Source organism: Ips typographus, linkage group LG1, assembly GCF_016097725.1.
Source record: "Ips typographus isolate SLU linkage group LG1, UJ_Ityp_2.0, whole genome shotgun sequence".
Taxonomy (NCBI): domain Eukaryota; kingdom Metazoa; phylum Arthropoda; class Insecta; order Coleoptera; family Curculionidae; genus Ips; species Ips typographus.
In genome coordinates, this window is record NC_138422.1 from 29526379 (window position 1) to 29541077 (window position 14699).

Here is a 14699-nt window from a genome sequence, read left to right on the forward strand (position 1 = left end):
GAAGTTTGCTTTGCTCATCTTTTGGTGAAGAACGTTAAACTAAATTGTATTACCAACATAATGATTCGTCAACATGAATTTAAAAACAGGATTTTTTAAATAAAAATTAACTTACAATTCTGAAATAACAGTCTCTTGTTTACAATTTTCATGTGATTACCTAAAATCCCCATGTCTGTAAAATATCATAAACTATTTAGTCGAATCAAATAAATTGATACAAACTATGAATGACGCAAATTGACTTTTAGAGAAATCTATGCTTTCAAATGAACAATCTACCCCAGAATGGGGGGTGGAAATTTAATATTAGAGAACTGCGTTGCTGCTGGAATTTCAAAGGTTCTCGCCCTTCTGCTTTTAGCACAGGTGTCGATGAGTAATTAAACTTTAAGGTAAACCAGTTACATGAGTAATTTGTTAGAATGTATTATAATTCTAGTTAACGCGAAGCGCTATTGTCAATTAGTTTACTTACACAGGGTGCAAAATAAATAAGGGCAAATCAGTATACTAGTACAAATTATTAAATTATATTTTAAGTTTATTTTATCACATAATTCTTTTAATTTGTTAGAGCTCGTTTTTGAGTTATGTTTACCATCTGCTACGAACCTTAAACAAAATTTGTTGTCTATATTACATGAACAGAAATAGATTTTAAAATTTATTTTTCTATGAATTATTTGTTATTTATTGTTTAGAGAAAAGGTGATTGACCTGTAAGTGAAAGTTTTAAGAATTCATTGGCTGACCAGGTAAATCGTTTTGTAAATACAGGGTGGTCCAGCAGGAACCGCCGCAATCCATTATGGGAAAACCGTAAGGAGCATAATTCTGAAAATTTGGTGGAATACCAAAGTAGGTATGGTTCATTTTTTTTCCCGTGGCGGTTACGTCATCAAGTGCTCCGCCATATTGAAATTTACGCACGTCGTTTATTACTAGCTAGGCTATCCATCTTTTTAATCACCTGTTTGGGCGTTGCCGTATTGACAAATTCCTCCTTTAAACCTCACAATATGTATCTTTCATTAAGCAATTATAAATGAAAATGAGAAAACTATATTGTTTTGACAAAAAACATTCTAAGAATCTCACATGTTTTGCATGCAATAAATGCTTTTTTTTTTTCGAAATCTGTATAATTCATCGGTCCGTTTATTACTGCAACCAACAATACACCAGGTTCACATCTGCTCGTGGAAGATGTGGCAACATAGGGTCCCAACTGACAGTCGGCTTTTGAGGTTAGGAATTTTAAAAAGTTGAAAAACCGCAAAAACTACAAACAGAAGAAATAAAAACTTAATTTAGGGTTGTTTAAGTTTATTATTTAGTGTTGTTATTGCGAGACCTTCGTAGAATTTAAGATTTTTCTTCACCAAACTGGAAAACTTGCAACATTTGGTGGTAAACAAAGGGCGGAAAGTTCCAATCAAACTTTGGCTTGGGAACAACAACCACATTCAATTTAAATTATCTGGAAAGAACATCACAAATAGGTGCATTCAAACGAGTCATTAACAGCCCAATACCAACGTTTCAAGAATTATTCCATAAAATTTGCAAGAAAGGAAAGGCAATGTGTGTATCCTGGGGACTATTAAATCCTAAAGCAGTGTTTTAACTTATAACAGAATTGTTGGTGTTTTAAGAACTTGCTTCTTGGTTTTGTGATATAGATTGCTTATTTATTTCCCTTTGTAAATTTATCCAGCATTAAATACATATCAATTTGGTTTTGTTGTGTGATTTATTTAACATGTTTTTTTCAATTTTAGTTCAATTTATTGTAAGAGCAGGTAGGTACCTCAGTTAAAGAAATTACCTAATTTTATGATTGTTTCTGAAAAAAACTAGACTTCTTAGATAAAAAAAAAACTTGAGTGTACTTTTTAAAGATTTTATTTGTATATTTTATAATGTGTAAATAATACAATTAAAATAGTAATTTAACCTACTATCTGATGGAAAAGTATTTAACAGTAGCACCATCTGTTTCTAGCCTTATAGTCAGAGAAGATACAGCAAAATTTATAAGGGCTAATTCTGCAAAATAATGGCATTTGATCAAATTTATGTATTAAGTAACTTGTATCTTTCTAATATTACCTGAAACTTATTAGAAATTTGTTTTTTCAACACTCTGCATATGGATTTTGACAACACCATTATAACCATAGCTTCAAACACCTTCTGTTCAGAGTCTTTTAGAGCAATTGATAATGGGACTTTTTAAATTTGGACCCTTTCAAAGCATGATAAGCAAACTCCAGATTAGGCAAATAAAGGTACCTGAAACATAAGCTATTTAGTATTAGCAGCTTATGAATACTTCTACCAGAGTCCTTTTTATAGTATTAGGTAAATCACCTTGTCAGCTTCTGCTAAATACACCTTTACTCTATATCCATGTTTCTTCGAGAACCACTGGCTTGAATAAACTTGGTTTTTGTAGTGTTCTTGTAAAAACTCTTCTTGGGAGTAGGTAAATATATGGGCTGTTTCATTGTGACAGTGTTTTCTATTAGAAAAGGCATCCTTTTCTGTTCCACAAACTCTAGTTCCTTCAGAATGTTTCACTGGGCCCCTTGATAGTTGTAAAGTGTATTAAGAAGGTGGCATTTTCAAAACTGACTACCGAAACACACACACACATTATCTAGTCTCACACGTAGTATCGCAGTTAAAAACAAGTTAAATCAAAATACTCCTTAAAATATTGTAAAATTTACTTACTTTACTTTACCCTTTATTTATGACTTTAGTTTTAAATTTAAACTATTATTAGTTGGCAAATGGGTTTAATCTATTTTTAATTTGCTTATTACGTTGATTAGTAGACTTCCAGATTGAGCACAGAAACAGATCTTTGCATGATGACTTTGTCCAGAAAGTAGTAATCACTGCAAACATGCCATCAATAATTAATATTTTCCTCAAAAATAGAAAATTTTGTGTCTCTTTACAATCATCGATTTTGGTGTATACTATGTCGTTACCGACAAGATAGAAAACTCCAAGTAGGTACTTTCTTTTTGCATACTGAATGTTACCCTCGGAGTCGAATCAATAGTCATTTTTGAGGTAGCCATAAAACACAGCCTGGCATATAGTGGAAGGGCGCCGATTGGAAATAGTCGTTTCAAGCTATATTCCTTGTTCGCTTCTTAAAATGCCACTTTCGACCTTCCCTGGAGATTTGTAAAGGCTCTTTGTCCAGCTCTCTGATGCGGTCCCTTTTGTCCGCCAAGGGTCATCTCTCTGATGGGAGCTATATATTTAAAGAATGAGGAGTGAAGGGTTCACATTGTCAAAATAATGTATTTGAAAATGATTTCAGTATTTTAAGATAAACTCCAAAAAGTTTTAAAATAGCTCTTTATGTAACCAGTTACGAAAAGTTCGATTTTGTGTAACGAATGAATGTTTGTAGGGCGAGCGCAGCGAGGTCCTACAATTTGAATGAGTTACACAATAAGACATTTTCGAAACGTGTTGCATACATAATTTTTTCTAATTTTGACCAAAAAGCGGTAAAAACCATCTTTTAAAGTGATTTAACACAAATATTCACTTTCATAGCACCTTGTATAAACTGTGACAACGACATGTTATGATGAATGTCGCCAATATGTTTCTAAGGAAATGCATAAAAACAGGGAGTGATGAAATGAACTTTTCATAACTAATTACATAAAGTGATACTTTATGTAACTAGTTACATAAAGTAAAACATTTTGTCACTCTAATCAGTTTTGAAAAGTGTCACTTTATATGCCAAAATTAGAAAAACAATATTATACAGCGTGTTTTTAAAAAAAATTGAATTTTTGATAGTGGCCGTACAATTAGATCCTGGGGCTCTTTTGATCCTTTGTTTATATAACTGCTTGAAAACACTAAAAAACAACGCAATTGGCCAGAAAACCAAACAATTAACCTGAAACAGACAAAAACATTTTCTCTCTAATTGCTACGTGATGAGCAATTTGTAATATTTGCTCCGTAGTTCTGATGCGCAAAAATCCCGAAGATTTTTTTTTTATTTGTCCGAATTTTAGTGTCGCTCCGATCTTCGAAGTCGAAACGAGCCTTTACCAATTTGCGTGAAGTTATTACCATTTCGTTTCCCCGGCAATAAAGGGGGAGAGCAAATTGTATTTTACGGCTTTTGCAAGAAAAAATGGTTGACGTTCTGGCATATATAACAGAGGGACGACATTCGGAATTTGCCTTATACCCAATAACATTCGTAGGGCCCTTCTTCAGCTAAAAATCAAATAGGAATGCATTGGTTTAGTCCTTTACAAGTGGATTTGTGTTTGCATTATTTTGGTTATAAATTTCATGAAAGGTATTATAAGAAAATTTAATTTAATTTACAAAAATATAGGAAGAACATCTTTTTGATGTGCTCTTTTAAGATTAGTAATTCCAAGTTAAATAGGTTTTTTACTTACCCTTACAGTTTTTACAAATTGACGTTTGGACTTTTGAACAATTTTAAGTTTTCTAAAAAAATTTATTGATAAAATGTATTACTTTGAAAAAAATTAATAAGAGGTTGGTACATCTTTCAAACTGAAATAATGGTACATTATTTTACCTGTAAATACAATATGGTTAATTTTTTGGTCTTAAAGTTTCTAAGAAGACAACCGAGCACCATTGAAAGTTAAAAATACAATTGGCCCAACTTTTTTGTATAATTGGAGACTGGTCAAACTCTCTAACAAAATCGAAAAACGTTTTAAATCGAACAAGAAATTCAGTGTGACTTTATAAAACATGACCAATTCGATGTCGACCGCAATACTTCGTTTCAAAAGAGAAGCTTTTCTCTGAATAAAATTCATTATTGCCGAAAATCCAATTTTTCCTTCTGTTACTTTTGATTCTGGTTACTCGAATAAATGAACTTGTGATAGTGTTCTGCTCGCTGAAAATGGATGTCATTTCAAATCTTTGTTGTATAAGGTTTTATATGACTCTTTGGAGTCTAAATATTCAATTTTTCTTTACTACAGTCGTAAAATGCATATACACACAGTTGCAGATTATTTAAGAACTTTTTACTACTAAAAATAATATAAAAGTTGACTTTTAATGCTAGAACTGACTTTACTAGGACTAAAGAGTCCAAAAGTATATTTTCAAGACTTTAATTGGTGTACAACTCAATTTTCTGGACTGGACAACAAGTCTAGAAGTAAATTAAATTTTCGGACTATTTTATTTCTAAAAATTAGTTCTCAAGACTATTATTGTAGCATTTGGTACCAACATTTTTTACTTTTATTACTGAAGAAACTTGACTTTTGGAAATAGTCTTAAACTCGATTTTTCAGTCTTAAAAAGCACTAAAAACAGTATGAATTTCTTAGAGATGCTACAATTTATTGCACCTATGAGTGTAGAAGTTAATTTAATAGTGAAGAAGCTTGAAATAACATTTTCAAGACTATGGTCAGTGGACAAACTGGCTTTTAGGCCTGATAAGTCAAAAACTTTGTAAAAATAGTCTTGAAACTCGATTTGAGGCACTGAAAACAGCCTTAAAACACTAAAAACAGTCTAGTTTATTAAGAAATACCCGAATTTTTAGCACTGAGGTGTCTAGAAGTCGATTTAATAGTGACAAAGCTTGGAATGCCATTTTCAGTCTATGAAGAATGTAAAAATTGTTATTTAAGTTTGCTATGTCAATAACTTGGTGAAAATAGTCTTGAAACTCGATTTTCCAAGCTGAAAGCAGTTTTAAAGCACTAAAATTAGTCCAGAATTCGAAGAAAATGAAAAGCAAAGTAAAAAGCACGAAAAGTTAGTTTTCAAGACAATTTTCATGAATCTAATGTTAATGTCTTGCATCTAAGACTATTTTCAAGACTAAAATATTGAAATTTGTCTTCAAATTATGAAAACTTACTTCAAATGCAAATTTTAAGCTTCTGATGTCACTTTTCATTAGTTCAGTTAGATTTTGGAGTTCAAGTCAATTTTTAAGGTTTAAATGTACGAATTTGTAGTAATAATAAATTCTTGAAAAAGTAGTCTCTTGCATGAAAACTGGTTACACAAACACAATTTTTAAGCTTCTGAAATTTGTATCTATTCTAATTCAATTTTCGAAACTAAAGTCCTTTAGTTTGTCTGGAAACTATGAAAACTGGCTAAAATAATATTTTTTAAAGTTCTTAAGTGAATTTTTCGTTTCCAAAACAATTTTTAAGTTGGGTTGGGTTAGTTTTGGGTCTTTGACCGTAATAACGTGTAATAAAGTGCTTGTTCCAAGTTTGATCAAAATTGCTCCAACGGTCTGACAGTTATGACAAAAAAACGATTTTTTAAACAGAAATTTGAAGGACTGTGTTTTCCTTAGGAAGCACTTTTCAGGAAAATGACATAATGAATGTCAACTTATTTTTTAATTGGCTATGGATTGGTGAATTATTGACATTTAAAACTGGACCACCCCGTATAAGGAATATCAAACAAAAATAAGTTGACTTAACAAAGGAATATCTGATGGTGTAAATAGTTGTTGTGTAAGATTTGTAATCAATATGAGTTAAAACATACAAATAATAATCCAATTACCATAACTTATGGTATTTTAAAAGTATAGCTCACGACATAAAGGCAGACAAACAGCGATGTTATGTGTTGGTTGTGCCTAGAATAAAGTAAAACGCCAAAAAGAAAATGAATTCTACAACAGCGCTTATTATAATGATACAAAGAAATTGTTTGTTTTAGTGGTCCATTTGATACCACCACACTTAATTGAAGCAATATATCACTAGAAAACAGGAAATTTATTAGGAAAGTAGCAACCTACATTAGTTGAAGTCCATTGGTCGCAGGAATTGAATTGTTTCGGGCTAAAGAAAGAAGAATCTAAATCACTGATTGTGGTTAAGAAAGCAAATCGATAAATAGGCTCATGTTTTCAAGGAAAGTTTGTTTTGTGTCAGTTCAGCCTCAGCAGGTTAGATCCCTAAAAATCAGATCAAATTTACAACCCTTCAACAGATATAAAAAACTCAATTATTTCTATTTTCGATCCGACGATAAACATATAAAGTCGACTGATTTGCAATGAAAATACGATAATATACTACGGATCTGCTACTTGCAAAAACACTATAAAAATGCCGAGTTCTAAGAACTTTTTTATGATTTCCGCCTGGCAGTGATTACTTCTGTGGATAGCCAGAAGTGATATTTACTTTTAGGCAAAAAAATATTTGAGTTTGCTACTTACGTTTGGTGAAGTCTTATTTCAAGAAATTTATGGAATGATGACATTTTTAGTGTCTTTTAATATCGGTTGGATTTTATTTTTTGAAAAACCCTTTTAGAATAAATTATTACACACAGAATTATGAATAAAAATATTCCTCCCCCTTCTTGTATCAATTGGACTAAATTTCTGGGCAAATAGTCATTTTTTCGCACTTTCTTTTGAAAATGTTGCGGTATTAAGTCAAGTCGACACATTCTTCCACTATTATTTTCTTTTTTTTTTTTTGAAATTTCTGAGCAAATTTTAAATTTTTGTTTTGAAATTCATATTTTTTTATTTGCTTTTGCAAGAAAAGTAACCTAATTAATATCACACAATTTAGGTATCCCGCTAATTCAGTGATTATTAATCTAAAACTACTTCAAACAAACATCCGATCTACGTTTTACCAATCCAGGACAAACAGAAATCACTTTCACATACATCAAATGCGAAGCTTTCGCGGTAATGGTAAAACAGCTTTACAGACCGAAAGTAAACAAAAGTCCTAAATGGGTGGAGTGACAATAAAGTCGCCGAAAATATCTTGGCTCGTTTGGACTTTATGGGAAGCCCTGAAATGAACGCGGAATGAAGTAACATACAGACTTGATGTTTGCTGACTGTCAATGTTTTTATTTGCAACTTTTGTTTGAGTGAACGGACAAGCTGAGACTATTTTTACTTAGCAAATCAACAGATGTCGAGACAGAGGGTCTCGTGATGGACGATGACGTTTGTTTTTTATGACGAGCGTAGGACAGTAAACTCTTAAGCTAAAGGCTGAGAAGATTTTACCACCCATTTTACACAATTTAGGAAAACTTAAAGAAACTAATAAAATTGACTCCAGGTTGCACGGCAGTGTGTTTTTTTCAGGTTATTGGATAGGAAATTTAATGAGGATTCCAAAAATGTGCTTAAAACTAATATTTTCTCACTCCAAGTGGGTTTTACAGGCGATTTTGTCCCCGACGATCCTTTCAAACTGTTTTTTTGGTAGTTCAAGCTTTGTCACAGCTTTTGTCCCTGACTGTACCAAATTTTGTATAGTGTTTTTCAGGTTATTGGATAGGAAATTTAATGAGGCTTCCAAAAATGTGCTTAAAACTAATATTTTCTCACTCCAAGTGGGTTTTACAGGCAATTTTATCCCTGACTGTCCTTTCAAACTGTGTTTTTGGTAGTTGAAGCCTTGACACCGCTTTTCTCCCTGACTGTACTAAAAGTTGTAGTGTTTTTTCAGGTTATTGGATAGGAAATTTAATGAGGATTCCAAAAATGTGCTTAAAACAGTAATTTTCTCACTCCAAGTGGGTTTTACAGGCGATATTGTCCCTGACCGTTTTTTGAAACTGTGTTTTTGGTAGTTCAACCTTTGAGACCGCTTTTCTCCCTGACTGTACCAAATTTTGTAGTGTTTTTTTCAGGTTATTGGATAGAAAATTTAATGAGGATTCCAAAAATGTGCTTAAAACAGTCATTTTCTCACTCCAAGTGGGTTTTACAGGCAATTTTGTCCCTGATCGTGTTTTTGGTAGTTCAAGCATTGACACCGCTTTTCTCCCTGACTGTACCAAATATTGTAGTGTTTTCTTAGGTTATTGGATAGGAAATTTAATGAGGATTCCAAAAATGTGCTTAAAACAGTCATTTTCGCACTACAAGTGGGTTTTACAGGCAATTTTGTCCCTGACTGTCCTTTCAAACTGTTTTTTTTGGTAGTTCAAGCTTTGTCACAGCTTTTGTCCCTGACTGTACCAAATTTTGTAGTGTTTTTTCAGGTGATTAGATAGAAAATTTAATGAGAATTCCAAAAATGTGCTTAATACTAATATTTTCTCACTCCAAGTGGGTTTTACAGGCAATTTTATCCCTGACTGTCCTTTCAAACTGTGTTTTTGGTAGGTCAAACATTGACACCGCTTTTCTCCCTGACTGTACCAAATGTTGTATAGTGTTTTTTCAGGTTATTGGATAGGAAATTTAATGAGGATTCCGAAAATGTGCTTAAAACAGTAATTTTCTCACTGCAAGTGAGTTTTACAGGCAATTTTGTCACTGACTGTCCTTTCAAACTGTTTTTTTGGTAGTTCAAGTTTTGTCACAGCTTTTGTCCCTGACTGTACCAAATTTTGTAGTGTTTTTTCAGGTGATTAGATAGAAAATTTAATGACAATTCCAAAAATGTGCTTCAAACTAATATGTTCTCACTCCAAGTGGGTTTTACAGGCAATTTTATCCCTGACTCTCCTTTCAAACTGTGTTTTTGGTAATTCAAGCCTTGACCCCGCTTTTCTCCCTGACTGTACCAAATTTTGTAGTGTTTTTTTCAGGTTATTGGATAGGAAATTTAATGAGGATTCCGAAAATGTGCTTAAAACAGTCATTTTCTCACTCCAACTGGGTTTTACAGGCAATTTTGTTCCTGATCGTCCTTTCAAACTGGGTTTTTGGTAGTTCAAGCATTGACACCGGTTTTCTCCCTGACTGTACCAAATGTTGTATAGTGTTTTTTTCAGGTTATTGGATAGGAAATTTAATGAGGATTCCAAAAATATGCTTAAAACTTACATTTTCTCACTCCAAGTGAGTTTTACAGGCAATTTTTTCCCTTCAAACTGTTTTTTTTTGTAGTTCAAGTTTTGTCACCGCTTTTTTCTCTGACTGTACCAAATTTTGTAGTGTTTTTTTCAGGTTATTGGATAGGAAATTTAATGAGGATTCCAAAAATATGCTTAAAACTTACATTTTCTCACTCCAAGTGAGTTTTACAGGCAATTTTTTCCCTTCAAACTGTTTTTTTTTGTAGTTCAAGTTTTGTCACCGCTTTTTTCTCTGACTGTACCAAATTTTGTAGTGTTTTTTTTTAGGTTATTGGATAGGAAATTTAATGAGGATTTCAAAAATGTACTTAAAACAGTCATTTTCTCACTGCAAGTGGGTTCGACAGGCAATTTTGTCCCTTCAAACTGTTTTTTTTGGTAGTTCAAGCTATGACACCGCTGTTCTCCCTGACTGTACCAAATTTTGTAGTGTTTTTTCAGGTTATTGGATAGGAAATTTAATGAGGATTCCAAAAATATGCTTAAAACTTACATTTTCTCACTCCAAGTGAGTTTTACAGGCAATTTTTTCCCTTCAAACTGTTTTTTTTGTAGTTCAAGTTTTGTCACCGCTTTTTTCTCTGACTGTACCAAATTTTGTAATGTTTTTTTTAGGTTATTGGATAGGAAATTTAATGAGGATTTCAAAAATGTACTTAAAACAGTCATTTTCTCACTGCAAGTGGGTTCTACAGGCAATTTTTTCCCTTCAAACTGTTTTTTTTTGTAGTTCAAGTTTTGTCACCGCTTTTTTCTCTGACTGTACCAAATTTTGTAATGTTTTTTTTAGGTTATTGGATAGGAAATTTAATGAGGATTCCGAAAATGTGCTTAAAACAGTCATTTTCTCACTCCGACTGGGTTTTACAGGCAATTTTGTCCCTGATCGTCCTTTCAAACTGTGTTTTTGGTAGTTCAAGCATTGATACCGCTTTTCTCCCTGACTGTACCAAATTTTGTAGTGTTTTTTTTTAGGTTATTGGATAGGAAATTTAATGAGGATTTCAAAAATGTACTTAAAACAGTCATTTTCTCACTGCAAGTGGGTTCTACAGACAATTTTGTCCCTTCAAACTGTTTTTTTTGGTAGTTCAAGCTATGACACCGCTGTTCTCCCTGGCTGTACCAAATTTTGTAGTGTTTTTTTTAGGTTATTGGATAGGAAATTTAATGAGGATTCCAAAAATATGCTTAAAACTTACATTTTCTCACTCCAAGTGAGTTTTACAGGCAATTTTTTCCCTTCAAACTGTTTTTTTTTGTAGTTCAAGTTTTGTCACCGCTTTTTTCTCTGACTGTACCAAATTTTGTAATGTTTTTTTTAGGTTATTGGATAGGAAATTTAATGAGGATTCCGAAAATGTGCTTAAAACAGTCATTTTCTCACTCCAACTGGGTTTTACAGGCAATTTTGTCCCTGATCGTCCTTTCAAACTGTGTTTTTGGTAGTTCAAGCATTGATACCGCTTTTCTCCCTGACTGTACCAAATTTTGTAGTGTTTTTTTTAGGTTATTGGATGGGAAATTTAATGAGGATTTCAAAAATGTACTTAAAACAGTCATTTTCTCACTGCAAGTGAGTTTTACAGGCAATTTTGTCCCTTCAAACTGTTTTTTTTGGTAGTTTAAGCTATGACACCGCTGTTCTCCCTGACTGTACCAAATTTTGTAGTGTTTTTTTTAGGTTATTGGATAGGAAATTTAATGAGGATTCCAAAAATGTGCTTAAAACAGTCATTTTCTCACTGCAAGTGAGTTTTACAGGCAATTTTGTCCCTTCAAACTGTTTTTTTTGGTAGTTCAAGCTATGACACCGCTGTTCTCCCTGGCTGTACCAAATTTTGTAGTGTTTTTTTTAGGTTATTGGATAGGAAATTTAATGAGGATTCCAAAAATGTGCTTAAAACAGTCATTTTCTCACTGCAAGTGAGTTTTACAGGCAATTTTGTCCCTTCAAACTGTTTTTTTGGTAGTTCAAGCTATGACACCGCTGTTCTCCCTGGCTGTACCAAATTTTGTAGTGTTTTTTTTAGGTTATTGGATAGGAAATTTAATGAGGATTTCAAAAATGTGCTTAAAACAGTCATTTTCTCACTGCAAGTGAGTTTTACAGGCAATTTTGTCCCTTCAAACTGTTTTTTTGGTAGTTTAAGCTATGACACCGCTGTTCTCCCTGACTGTACCTAATTTTGTAGTGTTTTTTTTTAAGTTATTAAAGAATAAAAAATTAGTCTGTGGTTCAATTGATTCAAATTATTTATCGAGAAGATATTACGTCCTGTCAATTTCAAAATTGTCCTGTAAGCTAGCGTGTATAGAGTTTGGGACACATTGGAAGCCCTTAAATGGGAGCTGTTCTATTTAATAGAAATAGGCAAACACGGATGTGGTAATTGTGCTTATTTACTAACTAAAAATAAAATATTGATTTCTATCAATTTACTAAATTCTAATCAACATTGACTGATTGCTTTTTAATTCTTCATATCAATTTTAACTCACCAATATTTACATTCACTAAAGTTTTAGTCCATATTTTCATGAAAAATACATCTTGATAACCGCAATCAACCTATTTAGGGAGACAATTCTGCAATCAGTGTCTGGAATATCACAAAGTGGAGTTATAAAAGTAAATGGCACCCTCGATAGTCATTTGGCAGTTGGCTATTCGAAAACCCGATCGTAAATCAATAAGTAACAGTCTAGATTTTCCCAGAACGTTTTTTTAAATTAAACCAGTGATTAACCATAAAGTATTAAAGTTATTCTACAATTTATCATCATAAACATTTTTAATGTATCGATATGAATAAATCTTAAAACTAATTTGACTTTTGAGTCAAAATTATAAATTAATTGTGTAAATTATTGATTATGGTTGAAATAAACCAGATTATTAACATATCAGAATTACCTTGAAATCCCAGTTTTACAAACTTTTCTATTTGGAAGAGATGGGCAAATAATATGTAAATTAACTGTTTTGCTAGCAAATTATGTATGTATTTCGCATGGGAAATAAACTGTGACATTATTAGGATAATAATAACGTAAGCCAACATATCTGTAGTGTCACGAATAATACAAATGCATATCAAACTCCTACACACTAAAATACAATGTGCTCCAAATTCGATTTTCTGCATGTGATTTCAGATATTATAACAGAGAAAATATTAAATAGGAAATGTTTTAATTAAATTAATTCTAGTTCAGATTCTGCTTCAAATTAGTGATCGACCTTTCAGTTTTTAAGATTTTGAAAGTCCAGATGCACTTGTCAAAATCACAGCAGTATCTGCCCAAAGCACAAAGATTTTAACTCCTTGTTTTCTATTTTAGGTAGAACATTTTACAGTCTTATGGATTCTCTTCGTTGTCATCGTTATCGGGAACACCGGAGTGTTGTACACCCATTTCATCGGTCGACCAAGAAAAAGTAGGATGAGATTTTTCATCGCTCATTTGGCGTTTGCAGGTAATATAGAAAGTATACTGTTTCTTTAAGTTATACAATTTTTTTATCTCTAAAGATGACCATTTAATTAATTAATTGTAAATTACTGTCATTGATCAATTAAATTATTAAACTTTATTTTTACTGTTATTCATATAACAGTGAAACAATTCACGTTAGCTGTGAGAAGCTGTGGAAGTAAAATATGCCAAAACGAAAAAAGTTTGTAATATTTTTAATAAGAAATATCTTAACAGATTTCTGATAACTAAGCTAAGCTAAGTAGTAAGATTTTTTGGCGGTTAATTTATTGTGAAACATTCAGATTAGTTGATTTTTTTCTTCAAAGAAGTTAATTGTAACAAAACCTCTTCCAGTTGAATATTGAAGTAAAATGTGGTTGTTCGAGAAAAGAAAATAAAAATCGTATGTAATAATACTTTTCTAGGTATTTCAGACGTTTGTTACACGCTGTATATTAAATTCCTAAGATTTCACTTAATACAATTCGTAGAAGAGACTATCAATCAGGAAGTTATAAAATAGTTAAAATCGGCTTCTTGTTATAAAAAGACGTTTCAGCAACTCAATTTGTCTTTCAACTTTCTGCTTAATAATCTCACGGACCCACATCAAATTATCATCCAAAAACGATTTTCCCGAAGGTAAAATTGGAAAAGTCTGACGATTCGAAAGTTGGCGCCTAATGAGGGACCGGTTCCGGATAATACGACAAAAGTTATAAATTGAATGCAAAAAAAGCAGACTGAAACATTGTTACAAATTTTCAATTTATAATTTAGTTGAAGATTTATGTAGTGAATTTAGTATCTTAGAAACTGGTTTGTCAAAAATTGTCAAATTCTTGCTTTTTCAAACTAGTTAAGCGCATCATCAACACGTCAAATACAAATGCTGAGGATATTTATTAAATGTTAGGGAATGGGCCTATCCCTTATATCATAATTGTTTTTGTTTTAATGACTGGAATCGAAAGAATAGGATCAAACAACTAATTTTTCATATTCTTGAAGAAAAAATTATGGTCGTAAATGTTCCTGCATTAGTTTGAATTTGTCCATTAAATTTAAAAGATCTGTTTTGGCGCGCATGTGACGTACGTAATTCTGGGCGATTTTATTGGCTGTTGCACGCCATCTGTTTCACTTCTTGTCGCTGATTGGTTGATAGTGTAGTACGTCACCGGCGGCGGGCGTTTTAAGCATGAGATTAATGTAGTTTTTATCATCATTTTTTTTCTATTTAGACTTAATATTTTTGAAAACAAAAAAATACGGGTATAATATTTTCAATCCATCTTTGTAGTTACGAAACAGGCCCA

The 14699-nt window shown here is 32.2% G+C and overlaps 1 protein-coding gene and 1 long non-coding RNA gene across 7 annotated transcripts in view; one reads left to right on the top strand and one right to left on the bottom strand.

Annotated features, from left to right (window-relative positions):
- Window positions 1-14699, top strand: part of LOC145727655 (cardioacceleratory peptide receptor-like) — a 52140-nt gene that overhangs the window by 33303 nt on the left and 4138 nt on the right. For all 4 annotated transcript variants that reach the window (XM_081977392.1, XM_081977381.1, XM_081977413.1 and 1 more), the window contains exon 2: window positions 13243-13378. In XM_081977392.1, the coding sequence (XP_081833518.1) occupies window positions 13243-13378 (136 nt within the window). The remainder of the gene's footprint in view (window positions 1-13242; window positions 13379-14699) is intronic.
- Window positions 1895-3304, bottom strand: LOC145731123 (uncharacterized). Of its 3 annotated transcripts, none has more exons than XR_014178749.1 (3): window positions 3006-3304; window positions 2377-2909; window positions 1895-2298 (listed from the first exon to the last, which is right to left on the bottom strand). It is a non-coding gene; the product is annotated as an uncharacterized LOC145731123 (long non-coding RNA). The 3 variants fall into 3 exon arrangements; XR_014178750.1 differs by having other exon boundaries at window positions 1895-2052; window positions 2116-2298; window positions 2377-3304; XR_014178748.1 differs by having other exon boundaries at window positions 2377-3304.